The following is a 21,920-nucleotide window of genomic DNA, read 5'->3' on the forward strand; positions in this document are numbered from 1 at the left end:
AGAATTGTGTGGAACATCAATGGACACAATTACACGAACCCAGCGTGAAGAGTGAAGACCCAGATATTTTTTTTCTTTTTCCAAATATTTTGATTTCTAAACTGAATGAATGAATAAAACTTATAAGCTGAAGTGAAGGAGAAGCGTTTTAGCTTTGGACAGCAATGGCAACACTAAACTATATGCCATTGAGAGTAAGTTCAACGACAGCAGCATTCTCTCAAGAACAGCAAGCACCAAACCCAAGACGGACCAAAATCATCTTGCCCAAGAAGAAGCCCCTTAAATGGTCAACAGGCGTGGCTCCAGGGGAGTATGGGGGCCCGCCTGCAACCACCAAGCTTCGCAAGTACTGGGGTGGTGAAGAAGACGACCCTTTAACCTCTGATGACTTCATTTGGAACAAGGACTTCGTTGGTAGAATGAAGAAGCTCATTCAGGACCCTGCTTCTGCCGATGACTCTTCTCTTCAACCCTCCCCTGTTAAGGTCAAAGTTTGTTTTTGCTTTACTGTATTGGCCTCCTTCCCAGTAAGGGTTTGTTTTGAAGTTTGGTAGCAGAATGGGAATAGCTTTTATATGGTTATCTTAATGAATTTTGTGATTTAAAGTCTATCTGCTTATGGTTGGTGGCTTTATTAGTGGGGTTGCTATGTAGTTTTAACAGTTTGATTGTTTTAATTGTTTGTTTGATTGATTGTCATTATCCCATAATAGAAAAAATAATTATATTTTTCGTTGATATGATTGTCAGTTGGACTGCATTACTCTCATATTTTGTTCATCGCCTATGTTATAATTCAGTTCATATGGTTTGGTGTAAACAGGAAGAGCCTTCTGGATTTTTAAGCTTAAATCGAGTTATGAGCCTTGACAGGTTTATGCCTATTAACAATGTGACAATTCAATGTATTTTCTCTAGATATTTCTCTCTTCCATATTTGTTGCTCATGTTATTTTTTTTTTTTTCATTGATATGGGAATATAAATAGTCTGGATGTCGATCTGAGCAAGGAACTTACAGCACCTTCAAAGCCTGTGTTAGAACAGACAGTTGAATCTACAACTCAAGTGAGACAACGGGTTTTCATTTCCTATCAGATCTTCTTGATCTAATGGCATTTTCTCTCTAATCACGAAATTTCTTATTTTGTCTATTGGAATGAAATGACTACCAGAGCAGTGGTAGCATGTCGTGCAAATGGAAATTGGTGCCAACACGGCGTGAGCAAGAAAAGTGGGATAAAGCAACCAAGGCTGCAACTGGCGGCAGTGTGAGTTATAATTCAATTCCCACAAAGTGGTTATAAGTAACTTTTGATCAGTTAATTGTCAGTCAAGAAAACACATAGTATGAATACTTGTGACTATGAAGCACAAATTTTGACTTTGATTTTGCCTTCAGAAGTAGAAGCTTTATTCATGTTGATTCTTGACATTGTGAAGTGGAAGGATACTTCCACTTTGCATTTTCTGATTCTGATGTGGTTCTACCATCTAGGATGTGATATTGCGGGAGGTACGGCGGCCTCAAGGAGACCCTGAAGTGTTGGCTGCTCAATCAAGGGAGCAGTACTTTAAGGTAGTTGGGAGTAGTATTTGTTGATTTCATCATCTCATTTGTTACAGTTTCACTCTGTTTGTACCTAGGGGAAGAGATATCTTAAGGTTTTCTCTTATCTTTATAACTTTTGGAATTTCATGTTGCAGTTGAAAAGGAAGTTGCAAGTTCTCACCTTGATTATAGGTGGTGTTGGTCTAGTCTCAGCTTATGTTTCTTACACTCCTGAAATTGCTGCTAGGTTCGTTTATATTTGCACATATTTTAGTTATTTAGTATATTTCTTAGTAGGCAGTCTTCCTGTATACTTAATATAATTTGCAATTTAGGTTAATAAGTTGTTCCTTGTGGCAGCTGAGATTAATCTCTCTTATTCTTTTTCTTTCCTTTTTTCCTTTTTTAAACTTTTGTGGTCTGTCATGTTTTAACAATCAAGCATATCAGATACCTATTACTAAAATCATTGGGTAAACTCCTACACCCTTGTGGTTTCCAATTTTCTCACATGGCATACTGTTATTTCTTTTTTCCCAATTAGTATGCTGTGAATAAATTCTGTTTCCATAGGGGTTAGGTTGTTAATTTTGCTCAGTAAAATTTAAAAAAGTACCTTTAAGTGTGAATAAATAGGCTAACTTTTGAATTGAGGGTATTTTGATAATTTTATTGGATGAAATTAACAGTTTAACCTCTTTAGGAACAGAATTTATGTACAAGGGCTAAATGGAAAAAGGAAATCATAGAGTGCTATATGGAAAAAGTTGGAACCGCAGGAGGTGTACAGTGGAGTTCACCCTAAATCATTTGAGTTGTTCTCTATATTAACCATTGCTCAGAACTTGAGAACAATATGTATTGCTAGGCATCTAGTAATTGAGAAGTGAGAACTACAGTTTATGAATGCTAGAACTGGTGTATTTGTGAGGATATGTCACAAACTTGCATTATTTCTTATTTCAGCTTTATGTACTCTCTCATCCTCCCCCCCTCTCTATGTCTTCTCCTTCCATTGGTGCTACCATGCTGGGTATTCCCTCCTTTCTTTTTTTTAATTCCTCTCTCTTCATTATCAAATCTTTCTGTCTTTGACTTAATTACACTTCCTTTGCTCTTTCCTGAGAGTAGAGAAAAAAAGGATGAGAAAGAAGTGATACAGAGAGAAAGGGTGAACAAAAAAGAAGAAAAAAGAGGGAAACTAAAATTGAGTTACTTAGGATCCAGCATGGCCTTTTTTGTTACTTTTTTTAATGGTAATTAGAGTAAGGACCATTCTAAGAATAGTTTCAAACTATCATAAATGTCAAAATTTAAACCATGTGGGCTGTATAAGAATTCAACTCAAACTTTAAGGATGATGTTTTTATTTACCCATTTCATTGCTTTATGGATCTGGAGATGTTACATGTAAATTCAATTTTTAGTATATTGTAGAGTTAAATAATTGTCAATAGCTTTAAAACCTTATTTTAAGCCATGCATTAGTCATAACCATCTGCACACATTCCTTTTGTATATTTGTTGGCCATAGCCTACTGCCATGTCAAATGTATTGTTAAGAGACAACAATCTCAACTAGATCATACAACCATTAACTTGCTTTATATGAAAATCCCTTTTGAACAGATAATGATTCTCTGGTTGTGATTATAGGTGGAAAGAGTATTAGTTTTATAGTTCTAGATCTATTATGCCATTGCATATAAACTTTTAAACTTAGGAGCTCACTGTTCTCGCCATGATATCTGAAGCTTTTTGATTTTTCCTGACTGCAGCTTTGGTGCTGGGTTGCTTGGTTCTTTGGTGTATATGCGTATGCTGGGAAGTAGTGTGGATTCCCTTACAGAAGGAGCAAAGGGGCGTATGAAGTAAGTAATTTATTAGTCCTTAAAACTCAGATGCTTACTATCTTGACCTGATCACTTTCAGGTATATTCTGCACTATCTTGACATCCTTGGTACCACGTATTTCTTTGACTGCGTACTCACTTAACTGATCATCTCAGCAACCATAGTATCATTAGTAGTTGAAACCAAAATACGGCAAATGAAACAGGACATAAATTTCTAATTCTTTTCTCTTACTGTACTTACAGAATGTAAATGTGAATCAGATAGATGAAATCAGCTGGATACTGATTTAGATGCTTAAACCCTTTACATGAAGAATGACTTATTAAGGCTCTGCTTGGTTGATGCTTTTGCTATTGGCCTTTTATTTCTGTTCATTTTTTATTTTCTGCTTTTTGCTTTCTATTCATTTTTTGCAAAAAAAAAAAAAAAAAAAAAAAAGAAGTAGAGGAAAAAGAAAGCAAATAGCAAATAGAAAGCATCAACAAACGGAGCTTAAGCTTTACAAGTAAAAGAAAAAAATGAAAGAAAGCTTTAGGGAACTGTTGCTATAAATGCATTTTATTTATTTATCACTGCAATGATTTGATATTTTACAATTTTATTCATTCCTAGATGATAAAAACTTGGTTAGATAATTTGTTCAGACATTTGATAATCTATATGTTATGTGGAATGCTTTGGTTCCACTATAAATTTTACTTTAAAGTTAAATACTTGAACTTCAAGTCGACAGGAGACTTGTGCTCACACAGGTTAGCTCTTTGTTAAGTATAGAGGAGGTAATGCTGTTCAACAGTTTTACCTGCATTATGTCCATTTTTCCCCTGTAGTTTCTTGACAGGTTTCATCTGCATGTTCCAAGAAGATACTGTCTTGCTAAAACACTCTTATCTTGCTAAATTTACATTGACTATTATTTAAATGAGGTAGTAAACTTGAGTTATGATCCATGAGATACCATATTGTCGAATCCCTGAATGTCTTGCTGAGTAATGCCACAAAACAATCTCACAACTAATGTTCTACAGATATATGTCCATTGTGTATTTTATTTGCATAACTCTTTTGACTTGTTTCCATTGGTAAGACTAGTTTTAATCTCACCAAAGAAAAAACCAATTTGTTTTGAGTGCAGAAATGGTCATTGGAGAATTTTGATATTAAATGTGCCTAAATTTAATGTTTTCATCAAATCTTGGAAATAAACTTATTTCTTAAAGTAAGGACCCATGTTGGTAGTAAAATATAGTAAGAGAGTTTCTTGTCAAGACAGTTTTGGAATGTGTAAAAGGATTAAAGAGTAGTTGGGATAAATACCAACATAAGGAAATTTATAAAGTCCTCTATGAGGAGGCAAGTATCAACCTAGAGAGACATAGTTGTCTTTTCTCCTCTTTGTGCCCCTCTTGATCCTTCTCTTCTCTGTTGTGGCTTTGATAGCTTTCCTTTAATTAGGCTTTCCAATATTCTGCTTGCATGTCAAGAACTGATTTCGCAACAGTGATATAGCGGAAGTTGGTCATTGCAACCTGCTTTCAGCATTGTCGCAATGAGCCATAAGTGCTGAGGGCAAGCTCTAAATGTTCAGTGCCATGGGAAATGACCTACAAGTAATGGAAATCGCTCAAAAAATTCTAAGTTGAACAGGATGAGATCCGTGATGTCTTTTTCTTTTTTGGGAAATGGCCTACAAGTAATGGAAATTGCTCTAAATTTCTAAGTTGAACAGGATGGGATCCATGGTGTCGTTTTCTTTTTTTTTTTTCTTTCACATTTGTTCCTCACATAATCTTCCAAGTCTAAAGTGACTTGATTTAACTTTTTAGCTCACTTTGAGCTTTGCTTTCAGGGGTGCAGTTGCACAGCCAAGGCTGCTCGTTCCTGTTGTATTGGTCATGATCTATAACCGTTGGAATGGGTAAGCACCTTTTCTAGCATTCTCGTGTTGATAAATTGCTTTATCTGTTAACTAAGAAGCAACTTTTCTCAAGGCAGTTTGTTGAAATTCTGGTGAAATCTCTTTCTCACGTCTCACCAACTTCTGAGCATTTCTATAACTTTACAACTCTAGTAATGCTCTCTATTTTGTAATTACCTGTTGTCCTTGTGCATTCTGTTATGCTGTTCTTTCCTCTATTGTGTAAAATCTATCGCTTAGGGTGCACAATGGAAGATAATCCTCTTCCATCCCTTTACTCACTCTATACACATCGAACATGCCTAGATTTGATTCCAAGACCTTAAACTCTGTTAAAAGAAAAGATACCACCAGGCTACGTGCTTGTGGGCATTATTTCACCTTCAATTGCTGTGTCCTGTATTCAAGATAGTATTTCCATTTTTCATCATGTTAAAAGAATAAAATTTTCTTTTTCTTTTCTTTTTTTTTTTTTAAGAAAAAGTTTACCGAATTTTGAATCATTTTGTCTGAGATGTTTCCTTTGTACTTGTAGACACATAAATTAAAAAAAAAAAAAATTAAAAAAAATAAAAAAAATTAAAAAAAATCGGGATGGCTGGGCGTCCCATCCCCCACCCACTACGCGGGATGGGGGGTTCTGGCCACCAACTCCAGAGGTGCCAGAACCCCCTCGCCGGGTTGTCCAAAAAATTGGACAACCCGGCTCTTTAAAAACCCTGCAAAATAGAGAAACAAAGGACAGCAGTTAGCCACAACACGAAAAAACCAAAAATCATCAACAGTTAGCCGCAGACAAGAAAAAGAAACAAAAAAAGAAAAACAAGGAGAGGGGGGTGAGATCGGAGAGGAGAGAGGTCGATCGGAAGGGAAAAGGTGCAAGGAAGCCGGTGAGATCTGGGAGGAGAGAGACCGACGGAAGGGAGAGATTTGAGAGGAGTGAGACCGCCGGCGAAGAGAGAAGAAGAAGATTTTTAGAGAGAAGGGAGAGGGCGCCGCGGCTAGAGAGAGAAAGTGAGGAGTGAAACTGAAGAGAGAAAGAGAGAAAAGGGGATTAAATACCTAGGGTTCGTGGGCAAAACGGCGTCGTTTCGGAGAGGCAAGCAGAAGCTGAAAGGACCAGGCAAAACGGCGTCGTTTTGAGCGGCTTCGCAGGCATCAAAACGGTGCGTTTTGGACTTCACCGTGCGGGCTTCCTGAAACAGGCCGGGGTGCTGAATTTGGGCTCCCACGGGTCGCCGAGTTGGGCCAATCGCAGCCCAACAAGGTATAACCCTTTTTGTTTTGCTTGGGTCTAGCCCATTTTTAATTTAAATGCATTTATTTATTTTTTTAGGGAATAAATATTTATATACTATGGGCACTTATATTTAATATTAAAAATCTAAAAATAAAATAAATAATAATAATAGTAATTTATGATGCAAATATATATATATTATATTATATTAAGATAAAAAAATAAAAAAAATATAAAATATGAAAATTAAAAGATAATAAAAAAATAAAAAAATAAATAAATAATAATAATGAATAATATAATTGGAAGAAAATATTTGAGTATTATCGCCAAAAAGGGGGCAAAGAGTTGCCTCTTTCGGGCGGATATTTTTCGGATACGAATTTCGAGACGGATTTTCACCGAAGCGTCGGGATAAATCTGAACTCTAAATTTCAAAACCCATTAAGTCAAATAGTCATTATTAGAAAATAATATATGTAGAAAGATTTTGTTAATTCAAATAAATATTACTAAACAAAGTTAAATTAATCATTTAAAAGTTAATTAATTAATTATTTAGATAAGCTTTGTAAACAAGTAAAAATTGACCAACAACAAACATGGATTTAAATAACCAAAAAATAAAGTATATATAAAAATAATAAATAAATAATAATAAATAATAAATAAATAACCAAAATTTTTTAAACAATCAATAAACGCGTGCATATAGATACCATCATTTTACACTGTCATTGCACGCCACTCTTACTTTGCATATGGCGCGGGAATCCCGATGATGGGATTTCCCCGAGGAGCTCGTAGAGACGAGTTCTTCCGGGGATATCTCTAGGTGAGGAGAATTTCGAGACTTCACCAAAGCGTTGGGATAGTCTTCGAATAATTTTCCAATAAAAGATTACCGACTCCATCATTTAAAATAAACAAGTCACGACATCATTCTACGCTTGCATCATATGCATACGTAAGACCAAGTGAAAAACTCAGTCTGACAATTCAATAAAAATTTAATTAATAAAATAGGGATTAAACTAAGAAAAGGCTATATTAAGATAACTTAAGATTAAATGGTACCGTTCGTAGAACGGGCGTCACGGAGGTGCTAACCCTTCTCCGTGCGTAATCGCACTCCCGAACCCATCTCTAAAAAAACGTGGACCAGTTCTCGTTCTTTCGACAGACCTAAAATTAATTTAGGGCTTCGTCGATTAAGAATCGAGTTAATAGGTGACCAATCACACCTAGATAAAAAAGATTGGTGGCGACTCCCACACCTTGCGATTTTAATTTTCGCCCCGCGTCTGGCGGACGGGTTCCCGGACCCGCACGTCACGACAGATGGCGACTCCACTGGGGACTTCGAGAGTCAAGCCATTAATTAATCATAAGTTAGCTTTAGCCTTGAATAATTTGTTGTTTTCCCTAGCATCAATTTTGCATATTTTTGTTTAATGCATTTATTTATTTTGCTATTATTACTTCACTATTTTAATAATTGCGAGAAATTTAGGATAAGGGGAATGTGAAATTATTGGTCCAAGGTCGGTATATTCCTTCTCACACACTACACATCTTGCATTCATGCATAAGCCTTCCACCCGGGCTTTATCCTTGATTAGGAGGGAGTTAAGTAGCTACGCTCTCGTGAGGTGATAACCTCCGCATGGGCTAGTGAAGACTCCCACTCAAATCGAACCTAGTCCGTTTGAAGCCTGTAATGGGTGAGGACCGGGGTGCCTTACTAGTCCGTGTGGACGACAGTGAGGAGCGATTTGGGAACCTTTAGCTCCATTTTCAACCCAAACTCAGCATGTAGAATACCGAGAGTCACCTTTGCTTAGGTAGAGTTTCACCCGTGAGAATATACCTTTTGACTAGGTACACATGAAGGAATTTTCATAATCCCCTTGTTCTAAATTTTTCTCCGCGAATAATAAAGGTATCAGGTTACTAATTACTTTCATTCATCTTTTGAAATTTTTGTTTATAGTGCTAACTTGAACTTTTTGCATATGCATGTTTGCATCATAATTTTGTATATAGGAAAAGTATGTCATTTGACAACCATTGACAAAGTAGATGCAAAAGATGACTCCTGAATTGCAACAAGAAACAATAGCTTATGCATTGAATTACTTTGTTGAGGGGTGTTATGTGACAGATACTTTTAGTACATGATCATTCATATGTGCATAAATCCTCATTTCATGACAATAAGTATTTTCACCTGTAAATAAAGATAAGGGGTTCATTTTTTCATTCATACATGCATCTAATTCACGTTTATGATTACAATAAGGTTCCAAAAATAGCTCGACCACCTAAGCCAAGTGACCAACGTGTTCATAATACGCGTCGACGAGCAAGGATCATGGAAGAAGAACAAAGTGAGCGAATGGATAGAATGGAGAGAGCTCAAGAAGAAATGAGAGAACAGTTAGCAAAGATGATGGAATTGATGATGAGTCTCAGTAAAGGAAAAAGAGCGATCGAAGAGCCAGCTCCGTTAGAAAACCCACCAGCACAAGACAGTGAAAACCAAAGGGAAGATCCACCCTATCCCCCAGGGTTCACTCCACCACATGCCCAAACCTCTCAAAGGGTCCACCCTCAAGTGATCCCACCCGTCTATTACAATGCACCACCCCCGCTAGGCCATCAACCGATTCAGGGGCAATTTGGGCCATATTCTGGGATAAATCCTGCTGAACCAATAAATGTCCCAGATTTAGACGATCCGAAGGAGCAAGAAAAACTAAGAAAGGACTCGTCACAAACAGGGGAAAATGAAAAAGACCAGAAAAAGTATGATCTGTTGGAAGAACGTCTTCGTGCTATCGAGGGAGTTGATAGGTTTGGTACCATGGACGCAACCGAGCTATGCTTAGTGCCGGATGTATTGATCCCTGCCAAGTTCAAGGTTCCGGAATTTGAAAAATACGACGGAACAAAATGTCCCATGGCACATATTACTATGTATTGTCGGAAGATGGCGGCACAGTCTCACGATGATAAGTTACTGATCCATTTTTTCCAAGACAGCTTAACCGGGTCAGCTGCTCGGTGGTACGTACAGCTAGATCGAAACCGTATCAAGACTTGGAAAGACTTAGCAAGAGCCTTCATAGCCCAATACAAGCATGTGGCTGAATTAGCCCCTGATCGTTTGTCATTACAAACCATGGAGAAGAAGCAAAGCGAGAACTTCAAGGAATATGCCCAAAAGTGGAGAGATACAGCAGCGCAAGTTCAGCCACCTCTCACTGATAAGGAGATGACTGTTTTGTTCATAAATACCCTCCGAGCTCCATTCTATGAGCGCTTGATCGGCAATGCCACGAAAAACTTTGCAGATCTGGTCTTATCGGGAGAAATAATAGAAGGAGCTATCAAAAGCGGAAAAATTGAAGGGCATGAAGTTGCCAGCTCAAAGAAAGGGAGTACGCCCAAGAAGAAAGAAGGGGATGTGCAAGCAGTCGCTCACGACAGCCAACAAGCCCACAACTTTAACCCATATTACCCGTACCCTCCATACCAACCCTTCTATCCGCACATAGGCAACGTCACACAAAACCCATATGTGTACCAACCCGTCCCGCAACCAACATTTCAAACCAATGTTCTTCCACAAACTCCACCACCAAGGCCGATAGCTTCAACCAATAATCCTGGCCATGGTCAAAGAGGACCTAAAACTACCCCAGAAAGACCAAAATTTGATCTTATTCCAGTCCCTTACACCACATTGCTGCCACAACTCATAGAAAATCGACTCCTTGCTCGAACCCCTTTAGAACCACTCCGACCACCTTTCCCGAAATGGTATGATCCGAATGCGCATTGTGATTACCATTTTGGAATTCAAGGGCACTCCACCGAGAATTGCACTGCTTTAAAACACAAGGTCCAAGCGCTCATTAAGGCAGGGCTTTTAAATTTTGCCAAAAAAGACAGCTCGAGTGTTGATGGGAACCCGTTACCTAATCATGGAAGACCGACTGTGAATGTCATACATGAAGGGATGATTCGAAGGGTGAAAAAGGGTATTGATGAGATTCAAACGCCGATGGATAAAGTGTTTGAGGCGTTGTCCAAAATAAATGTCATCACTCCAGAACCCATCGACACAAAGGAATTGGGGCATGATCTCGCTTATTCTTGCAAATTTCATATGGGGGCAATTGGGCATTCCATTCAAAATTGTGATGGCTTTCGCCGTAAGTTGCAAGAATTGATGGACTCATCGGTAATTGAGTTTTATGAAGGAGCTGAAGAGAATTTGGTCGGAACCATAAATGGAGACACCCCAGCTGAAGTGGCATCAAGTTCATTCGGGGCAAACAAACCTAAACCTCTCACCATCTTCTATGAAAAAAACAGAAGCCCGATGAATGATACGTCCCCAACTATGATCCGAAATGGTATCACCATCGAAGTCCCCAGCCTATTCCCTTACAAGAGCGATAAGGCTGTCCCATGGAATTATGAGTGCAATATTTTGGGCACAGCTTCATCCGCCCCCTAAGCATCTTTTGAAGACCTAACTGGTGTGGGGGGTATAACGCGAAGCGGGCGATGTTATTCCCCTGAGGTAGCAGAAAGAGTTGGAAAAGGGAAACCATCACAGGAAGAGGGAGGCCTAAAGAAAGCAGATACCATTGCCAAGGACCAAGTTGACGAATCCGTAGTTGCCCCGAACAGTGAGGTCAAAAATCCTGTCACCGAGAAAGAAGCGGGTGAATTTCTCAAGTTTATCAAACACAGTGAATACAGTGTGGTAGAACAATTAACCAAGATGCCCGCTCGCATCTCGTTGTTGTCTTTACTGTTGAATTCGGAAGCACACAGGAACGCACTGCTCAAAGTCTTGAACCAAGCTTATGTGGCACAAGATATATCAGTGGAAAAGTTAGACCACATCGTGGGGAACATTACAGTGGGAAACTTCATTGCCTTTAATGATGAAGAAATACCATCGGGTGGTCGAGGAGGTAACAAAGCGCTGCACATCACCATCAAATGCAAGGACCATGCCGTACCTAGGGTTTTGGTCGATAATGGTTCCGCTTTAAATGTCATGCCTCGCTCTACTTTAACCAAGTTGCCAGTAGATGTGTCGTATATGAGAACTAGCCGCATGGTTGTAAGGGCTTTCGACGGGACCACAAGGGAGGTGGTAGGAGACATTGAACTACAGATAAAAATCGGCCCTTGCATTTTTTAGGTCCAATTTCAAGTCATGGACATTGCCCCGTCCTACAATTGCTTGTTAGGGCGTCCATGGATTCATATGGCTGGAGCCATACCATCTTCCCTTCACCAAAAGGTTAAGTTCATAGCTGAAGGCCAACTGATAAGTGTATGTGCGGAAGAAGACATACTGGCTATTCAACCATCATCTGCTCCCTATGTAGAGGCAACAGAAGAAGTCCCAGAATGCTCTTTCAGATCTTTTGAATTTGTTAATGCTACTTATGTGGGGGAAAGGAAAGTGATACCAACCCCTCGTTTGTCAGTAGCCACTAAAATGAGAGTTAAGCAGACTGTGGGTAAAAGATGCCGTGCTGGTTTGGGGTTAGGCAAGAATTTACAAGGAATTAACCGTCCTCTGACTCCAATGAAGAACGAAGAAAGTTTTGGTTTGGGGTACAAGCCTACCAAAGAAGAGAGAAGGAAGCTGACAGCTCAAAAGAAGATTAAAAGGATGGCTCAACTTGAGGGAAAGGAAGAAGAATTCGGGGAACGGACAATCCCACGCCTATATGAGACTTTTCGCTCTGCAGGTTTCATTCATCCCGAAGCGCCACCAAAGGTCAATCAGGTTCTACGGATATTTGATGAGCTATCAATCCATATGATTAGAGATGAAGAACCTGATGGGAAGATCCCTATGGTGTATCCAGTACTGCCAGGAGAGGAGCTAAGCAATTGGACAGCCACGGAACTGCCCATCATCTTTAAGTCTTCCAAAATGTAATGAAAAATTTATCTAAATGCCTATGCCCAAGGGTGTTAAGATTAATTTTCTGTTTAAGTAGGGCTTTCTATTACCTTCATCATTTGAATAAATGACAATGCATAATGTGTTTCATAATTCATCAATCTTTTTGCATATTTCCTTTCATCTATTCTTTTAGTCAATAAATACCTGCCCATACACCCATCCAACTTTACCTATTTGCAGGTCTTTAAATAATGAACACGAAGACAATCTAGACAACGATTTGAATATCGATTTTGAGATAATTCCGAACATTGATGAATTGAAAAATGAAGAGGAGGTGGATGACTATAGCTTACCCCCTGATTTGTGGAGAATGTTGGAACAGGAAGAGAAGGAGATTCTACCTCATCAGGAAATCACAGAAATGATTGACCTCGGAAGTGGAGAAGAGAAGAAAGAGGTTAAGATTGGCACCTCGCTGTCATCCGATGAACGGCAAAAGCTGGAAGAATTGCTCCATGAATATGTGGACGTGTTTGCTTGGTCATATCAGGACATGCCAGGTCTTAATACTGACATGGTTGTTCACAAGTTACCTTTGAAACCAGATTGCAAGCCTATTAAGCAGAAGTTGAGAAGGATGAAGCCAGAGATGTTGCTGAAGATTAAAGAGGAAGTAAAAAGGCAATTCGATGCTGGATTTTTGGAGGTGGCTAAGTACCCTGAATGGGTAGCTAATATAGTTCCAGTTCCTAAGAAGGATGGAAAAGTTCGAATGTGCGTCGACTATAGGGATTTGAACAGAGCGAGTCCGAAGGATAGCTTCCCTTTGCCACATATTGATACTCTTGTGGACAACACGGCAAAACATGCTTTGTTCTCTTTCATGGATGGCTTTTCTGGTTACAATCAGATTAAGATGGCACCCGAAGATATGGAAAAAACAACGTTCGTGACCATGTGGGGAACATTTTGTTACAAAGTAATGCCATTTGGATTGAAGAATGCAGGCGCCACTTACCAAAGGGCAATGGTAGCTTTGTTCCACGATATGATGCATAAAGAGATAGAGGTATACGTGGATGACATGATTGCAAAATCTCATACAGAAAGGGATCATACTGTCAATCTCAAGAAACTGTTCGAGAGATTGCGGAAGTTCCAGCTCAAGTTGAATCCTGCAAAATGCACTTTCGGTGTAACCTCTGGGAAATTGTTGGGGTTCATAGTCAGTGAAAAAGGAATTGAAGTGGACCCGGATAAAATACGAGCTATTCAAGAGCTACCACCTCCCAAAACGTAAAAAGAAGTGAGAGGATTTTTAGGGAGGCTGAATTACATTGCTCGATTTATATCCCAGCTCACCTGCAAATGTGATCCAATCTTCAAGCTGCTTCGGAAATGAGACCCAGGAGAATGGAATGAAGAATGTCAAATAGCCTTTGATAAAATCAAAGAATATCTCACAAATCCACCGGTGTTGATGCCACCGACGGTCGGAAAACCTCTCATTCTGTATTTGACTGTGAACAGGAATTCTATGGGATGTGTATTGGGACAACATGATGAAACTGGGAAGAAAGAACGAGCCGTATATTACTTGAGCAAGAAATTCATGGAGTATGAGTCCAAATATTCTGCGCTCGAAAAGATGTGTTGTGCACTAGCATGGACCGCTCAGAGGCTCCGGCAGTATATGTTGTATCACACAACATGGTTGGTGGCAAAATTAGATCCCATCAAGTACATTTTTGAAAAACCCTGCCTGTCCGGAAGAATAGCTCGATGGCAAGTGCTATTGTCTGAGTATGACATTGTGTATGTGTCCCAGAAATCAATCAAAGGGAGCGCCATCGCCGATTTCCTTGCAGATCGAGCTAATGAGGATTATGAATCTGTAAGTTTCGATTTTCCAGATGAAGATTTGATGGTCGTCTTGCATATAGAAGAGGTTAGTCCCAATGAACTTAATCCATGGAAGGTGTATTTTGATGGAGCATCCAATGCTTTGGGGCACGGAATTGGGGCAGTGTTGATTTCTCCAAACGGAAAGTACTATCCAGCCACGACGAGATTGAATTTCAATTGTACCAACAATATGGCGGAGTATGAGGCGTTGGTAATGGGATTACAAGCAGCAATTGAGATGAAGGTTGACGCGATAGATGTTTACGGAGATTCGGCTTTAGTGATATGTCAAATGAAAGGTGAATGGGAAACTAGAGACCCTAAACTAGTTCCATATAAAAAGCTGGTTACAGAATTAAGCAAACAATTCAAAGAAATCAGCTTCAACCATTTACCTCGAGAAGAGAATCAGATTGCTGATGCTTTGGCCACCCTCGCAGCGATGTTCAAAATAAAAGAGGCGGCCGATGTACGCCCTTTTGATTTAGAAGTTCGTGAAGTCTCCGCACACTGCCTAAATGTTGAAGAAGAGGTTGATGGTAGGCCGTGGTATCATGATATCAGGCAATACATCAAGTACCAGGCATATCCTGAGAATGTCACCGATAATGACAAGCGAACTCTTCGAAGATTAGCAATGGGTTTCTTCCTTAGCGGAGAAGTGCTCTACAAAAGGAGTCGAGACCAAGTACTCTTGAGATGTGTGGATGTTGCGGAAGCCAACAAAATAATGAAAGAAGTCCATGAAGGAACTTGTGGAGCTCATGCTAATGGACATATGTTGGCTAGACAAATTATGAGAGCTGGTTATTATTGGTTGACATTGGAATCAGAATGCATAAACTTTGCTCGAAAATGCCACAAGTGTCAAGTATACGCTGATAGGATCCATGCTCCACCAGCCCCATTGCATATTTTCACAGCACCTTGGCCATTTTCAATGTGGGGAATGGATGTGATTGGACTTATTACGCCAAAAGCCTCTAATGGACATCGATTCATATTGGTGGCCATCGATTATTTCACGAAATGGGTAGAAGCAGCTTCCTATGCCAATGTGACACAAAAGGTGGTGTGTAGGTTCATCCAAAAGGAGATCATATGTCGGTATGGACTTCCAGAAAGGATCATTACGGATAACGCAAGCAATTTGAATGGTGCGATGGTGAAGGATGTTTGCGCTAAATTCAAGATCAAGCATCATAACTCGACAACTTACCGTCCGAAGATGAACGGAGCGGTAGAGGCAGCCAACAAAAACATCAAGAAGATTGTCGAAAAGATGACTGAAGTTTATAAAGACTGGCATGAGAAACTTCCGTTTGCCCTACATGCATATCGAACTTCTGTGCGTACCTCCACCGGGGCAACTCCGTACTCATTAGTATACGGTGCAGAAGCAGTCCTACCTGTTGAAGTAGAAATCCCATCATTGAGGGTGTTGATGGAAACAAAATTGGAAGATGCTGAGTGGGTCCGCTCCCGCTACGAACAGTTGAATCTGATTGAGGAGAAAAGGCTGGCGGCTCTTTGTCATGGTCAGATGTACCAACGAAGGATGATACGAGCATACGAGAAAAAAGTTCATCCCAGGCAGTTCCGAGAATGAGAGTTGGTTCTCAAGAGAATACTCCCTAATCAAACTGATTTTCGGGGAAAATGGATGCCGAATTGGGAAGGGCCATAAGTGGTAAAGAAGGCTTTTTCAGGAGGAGCTTTGATTTTGGCTGACATGGATGGGGGAGATCTGCCTAATCCAATAAATGCGGATGCGGTGAAGAAGTACTATGCCTAAGAAAAAAAAAAAAAAAAAAAAAAAAAAAAAACGGAAGGGGTTCGTGCTGAAAACCCGAAAAGGGCGGCTCGTACCTAAAGGAGGGGGTTCGTGCTGAAAACCCGGAAAAGGCAGCTCGTACCTAAGGGAGGAGGCTCATGTCGAAAACCCGAAAAAGGGCGGCTTGAGGCCGAAAAACAGGAAGATAGAAGGGAATTTGGGGATGTCGGCCTAAATACACCATGGATGGAGCTCCGCAATTTCACAAAGAAGGGGAAGCTAAGGAATCTGCAACCTACAGATTTGATCAAAGCATCAATCAAGGACAATTCTTGAAATCGAATATCAGATTGTTTTCTCTTAGTGGTCTGGGTGTTCATTATTTAAAAGATCTAATGTCTGCCTTGTAAATTCTGTTTACCTTGAACTATTTGATTCCTCATATATGAAGTTTTTCTTCACCTCTTTATTTCAACTCTTTCGTTATTTACCATCCCATGATTCACATAATGATTGTCATGGAAATGAATGATGATTGGTAAAAGAAATAAACTAATTAAGCAAGAAATTACACTCACTGTTCAGCAAAAGACTTAAGGATGAAAAAGGAATGGCAGAGCCCTGAACCTAAGGCAAAGTCAAATGTCAAAGGAGAGGGTACTTAAGGGAAAGTCTGGAGTTACCTGAATTCTACAGAAGGAAAGAAAACAGGCAAAGAAGATCGAAAGTTGCAGTGAAAAATCGGATGAAGCAAGAGGAAGGTCTTGGAACCTTAATGAATCGTAAACATGAAAAGCATTCAATCATGTCAATCATGCATACATGCATACATGCCTAGCCATGCACTCGACAAGAATCAAAATTAGTTCATGTCCCAAGCATCGAAGGTAGAAAGTCACTCGACCTAAAGGGTTGAGATTGTAAAACTTCAATGGAAGGATTTGAGTCTTTTCATTTCATGTTATTTCAATTAAGTTAGCATTAAAGAAATTCTTTAAATCAAACCTGTTGTGAGATAGGTCGAGCCTAGATTAAGTCTAGGAATTTCAATTTTTTTAAATCAAACCTGTTGTGAGATAGGTCGAGCCTAGATTAAGTCTAGGAATTTCAATTTTTAAATCGAACCTGTTGTGAGATAGGTCGAGTCTAGATTAAGTCTAGGAATTTTAATTTTGTTTAAATCGAACCTGTTGTGAGATAGGTCGAGCCTAGATTAAGTCTAGGAATTTTAACTTGGTTTAAATCGAACCTGTTGTGAGATAGGTCGAGCCTAGATTAAGTCTAGGAATTTTAACTTGGTTTAAATCGAACCTGTTGTGAGATAGGTCGAGTCTAGATTAAGTCTAGGAATTTTAATTTTGTTTAAATCGAACCTGTTGTGAGATAGGTCGAGCCTAGATTAAGTCTAGGAATTTTAACTTGGTTTAAATCGAACCTGTTGTGAGATAGGTCGAGCCTAGATTAAGTCTAAGAATTTTTAATTTTGTTTAAATCGAACCTGCTGTGAGATGGGTCGAGCCTAGTTTAAGTCTAGGAATTTTAATTTTGTTTAAATCGAACCTGTTGTGAGATAGGTCGAGCCTAGATTAAGTCTAGGAATTTCAATTTTTTAGATCGAACCTGTTGTGAGATAGGTCGAGCCTAGATTAAGTCTAGGAATTTTAATTTTGTTTAAATCGAACCTTTTGTGAGATAGTTCGAGCCTAGATTAAGTCTAAGAATTTTAATTGAATTTGTCCTAACATGGGTCAAGCCCAGATCAAGTCTAGAAATTTCGTTTTTGTTTAAAATCGAACTTATTTTGAGATAAGTCGATTCTAGATCGATTTGATTAAACCAACTGGCTTCGAGATAAGCCAAATGTGGTGTCTACGTCTTTGCACTATCCTTGATTCTCAAGAATGTGCAAAGAGGGGCAACTGTAGACACATAAATTAAAAAAAAAAAAAATTAAAAAAAATAAAAAAAATTAAAAAAAATCGGGATGGCTGGGCGTCCCATCCCCCACCCACTACGCGGGATGGGGGGTTCTGGCCACCAACTCCAGAGGTGCCAGAACCCCCTCGCCGGGTTGTCCAAAAAATTGGACAACCCGGCTCTTTAAAAACCCTGCAAAATAGAGAAACAAAGGACAGCAGTTAGCCACAACACGAAAAAACCAAAAATCATCAACAGTTAGCCGCAGACAAGAAAAAGAAACAAAAAAAGAAAAACAAGGAGAGGGGGGTGAGATCGGAGAGGAGAGAGGTCGATCGGAAGGGAAAAGGTGCAAGGAAGCCGGTGAGATCTGGGAGGAGAGAGACCGACGGAAGGGAGAGATTTGAGAGGAGTGAGACCGCCGGCGAAGAGAGAAGAAGAAGATTTTTAGAGAGAAGGGAGAGGGCGCCGCGGCTAGAGAGAGAAAGTGAGGAGTGAAACTGAAGAGAGAAAGAGAGAAAAGGGGATTAAATACCTAGGGTTCGTGGGCAAAACGGCGTCGTTTCGGAGAGGCAAGCAGAAGCTGAAAGGACCAGGCAAAACGGCGTCGTTTTGAGCGGCTTCGCAGGCATCAAAACGGTGCGTTTTGGACTTCACCGTGCGGGCTTCCTGAAACAGGCCGGGGTGCTGAATTTGGGCTCCCACGGGTCGCCGAGTTGGGCCAATCGCAGCCCAACAAGGTATAACCCTTTTTGTTTTGCTTGGGTCTAGCCCATTTTTAATTTAAATGCATTTATTTATTTTTTTAGGGAATAAATATTTATATACTATGGGCACTTATATTTAATATTAAAAATCTAAAAATAAAATAAATAATAATAATAGTAATTTATGATGCAAATATATATATATTATATTATATTAAGATAAAAAAATAAAAAAAATATAAAATATGAAAATTAAAAGATAATAAAAAAATAAAAAAATAAATAAATAATAATAATGAATAATATAATTGGAAGAAAATATTTGAGTATTATCGCCAAAAAGGGGGCAAAGAGTTGCCTCTTTCGGGCGGATATTTTTCGGATACGAATTTCGAGACGGATTTTCACCGAAGCGTCGGGATAAATCTGAACTCTAAATTTCAAAACCCATTAAGTCAAATAGTCATTATTAGAAAATAATATATGTAGAAAGATTTTGTTAATTCAAATAAATATTACTAAACAAAGTTAAATTAATCATTTAAAAGTTAATTAATTAATTATTTAGATAAGCTTTGTAAACAAGTAAAAATTGACCAACAACAAACATGGATTTAAATAACCAAAAAATAAAGTATATATAAAAATAATAAATAAATAATAATAAATAATAAATAAATAACCAAAATTTTTTAAACAATCAATAAACGCGTGCATATAGATACCATCATTTTACACTGTCATTGCACGCCACTCTTACTTTGCATATGGCGCGGGAATCCCGATGATGGGATTTCCCCGAGGAGCTCGTAGAGACGAGTTCTTCCGGGGATATCTCTAGGTGAGGAGAATTTCGAGACTTCACCAAAGCGTTGGGATAGTCTTCGAATAATTTTCCAATAAAAGATTACCGACTCCATCATTTAAAATAAACAAGTCACGACATCATTCTACGCTTGCATCATATGCATACGTAAGACCAAGTGAAAAACTCAGTCTGACAATTCAATAAAAATTTAATTAATAAAATAGGGATTAAACTAAGAAAAGGCTATATTAAGATAACTTAAGATTAAATGGTACCGTTCGTAGAACGGGCGTCACGGAGGTGCTAACCCTTCTCCGTGCGTAATCGCACTCCCGAACCCATCTCTAAAAAAACGTGGACCAGTTCTCGTTCTTTCGACAGACCTAAAATTAATTTAGGGCTTCGTCGATTAAGAATCGAGTTAATAGGTGACCAATCACACCTAGATAAAAAAGATTGGTGGCGACTCCCACACCTTGCGATTTTAATTTTCGCCCCGCGTCTGGCGGACGGGTTCCCGGACCCGCACGTCACGACAGTACTTCATACTGTAACTTATCCTACGGGGAGGTAAGTTTCACAGCTCAAAGCCTAGCTGTTAGAATTCTGCATTTAGATATCTTTTGGTTAGAGTTTATGTTCTTCCCCCAATAGGTCACTTGGTTGACAAATTTGTTTCTCATGCCATATTTAACTATTCTTACATCATGTTACCTTTTTGGCATTATAAAAGGGTACTGCTTTGTCTTCATGATTATCCTGTTCATTTTAGTACCTTTCTCAATGGCTTTCTCTAATTTGTTGTAAGACGCTGTTAGATTTTCTGTCTGTGGTTTTCCGGGCAACCTTGAGCAAATACATCAAAATCCTCTGTCAAAAATTCATCCAGTTCAAGGCATGCGGATCTTCAGATATACTCAAAATCCATAAAAGTTTTGATTTTCATGCTGACAATGTTGTTTGGTGTAGGATCCTTGTTCCAGAATATGGTTATATGCATTTAGAATTGATCCCAATGTTGGTGGGATTTTTCACATACAAGATTGCCACTTTCTTTCAAGCTATAGAGGAGGCAGTTACTGTAGTTGAGAAAAAAACAGAGGTTTAATATTGAAAACCCTGTCACGCAGAAGGGCATCTTAAACAATAAACTTGCTGCAATTCCCACAGGTATTCTATTCATTTTCAGTAATTTCTACACAATTAATAATTCTTTGTTTTAAGACTTCTGGCTTATTTTGGTCTTGCCAACTTTGTATTTTTCTGTTTTTCTTTATATGAATTCCTGAATTTTGTTTAGAGTTATTGAATGTGTTAAAATGTCAGAGGAGAATTGAGGTATATAATCTAACTTAGCAAAATTTTATCCAAAAATAAAAGAGCAATAATTGGCAGGTTTTGGCGTTGTGGATACACATATTTATAAAAAAAAACTGTGCTTAAAAGTGCAAATATAAGCCTTTTCGGCAACTTACATTTTATGCCCCTTTCTTTCCACTTTTACTTTCAGTATTATTTTTGTAACATATATGCAGAAATGGTTTCAGCTGCTGATTGGGCTGCTTAGAAGCGAGGGATAACATGAAAACATTGGGCAGAAGACAAATAGAACAAGAAACTCTTACCATTCTTAATCATTACTGGATATTAAGAAGGTTGTTGGATTTCTTTTGGTGCATCGATTTCTCTTGTTGAAGAGCAAAATGCTTTGTAGAAGATGACAGTAATTATTCTTGTACACTTTTGATGTAAAATGCTATCTAGAGACAAATTTTTGTTTCTAGATTTCAATCTATTTTTTCTTTTGGGACATGGGAAGTGTCACTGGGTCTCCGCCTTTGGTGGGTTATATAACCAAAGGTAGTACTTTGAATATATAATAAGAGGTAAGAGCCTATGATAATACATCCAACCTCCTGCTGTTCAACTAAATTTATGATGAAACTATTTCGAATGTTATATGTTTGAAACGTAAAATGCTTTGTAGAATATGACTGTAAGCTTTTTTGGACGATTTCTGTAAAATGATGGATAAAGATTAAAATTATGAAACAAAGCTGCTGTTAAAAGTAATTTTCATTTAAATTGCAACTTAAATTCGTTTTATATCTCATGTTCACATGGAAACATCAAAGATGCAAAAGAGGGAAATTTTAACATATGATTCCATGCTTTCCACCCACATGCTTTTGGTGAAGATGACCCTCATATCGAAAGCAGGGTGAAAGATATAGTTAAAAGAAAGCTGAAATTTCAAGTTCTAGATGATTAAACCAGAAAAATATATAGT

The 21,920-nt window shown here is 38.6% G+C and overlaps 1 protein-coding gene across 2 annotated transcripts; it reads left to right on the forward strand.

Annotated features, from left to right (window-relative positions):
• The first annotated feature begins 44 nt into the window (after positions 1-44).
• Positions 45-21,542, forward strand: LOC18612049 (ATP synthase protein I-like protein). Of its 2 annotated transcripts, none has more exons than XM_018114169.2 (10): positions 45-488; positions 827-876; positions 992-1,070; positions 1,178-1,273; positions 1,501-1,581; positions 1,710-1,801; positions 3,333-3,425; positions 5,261-5,329; positions 20,600-20,800; positions 21,166-21,542. In XM_018114169.2, the coding sequence occupies exons 1-9, from the start codon at positions 165-167 to the stop codon at positions 20,736-20,738; spliced, it is 1,023 nt and encodes a 340-aa protein (XP_017969658.1). In that variant the 5' UTR covers positions 45-164; the 3' UTR covers positions 20,739-20,800; positions 21,166-21,542. The 2 variants fall into 2 exon arrangements, with proteins under 2 accessions (XP_017969658.1, XP_007048689.2); XM_007048627.3 differs by having other exon boundaries at positions 48-488; positions 21,178-21,542.
• Positions 21,543-21,920: the final 378 nt, after the last annotated feature.

Source organism: Theobroma cacao, chromosome 1, assembly GCF_053813885.1.
Source record: "Theobroma cacao isolate CCN51 chromosome 1, ASM5381388v1, whole genome shotgun sequence".
NCBI classification, from domain to species: Eukaryota; Viridiplantae; Streptophyta; class Magnoliopsida; order Malvales; family Malvaceae; genus Theobroma; species Theobroma cacao.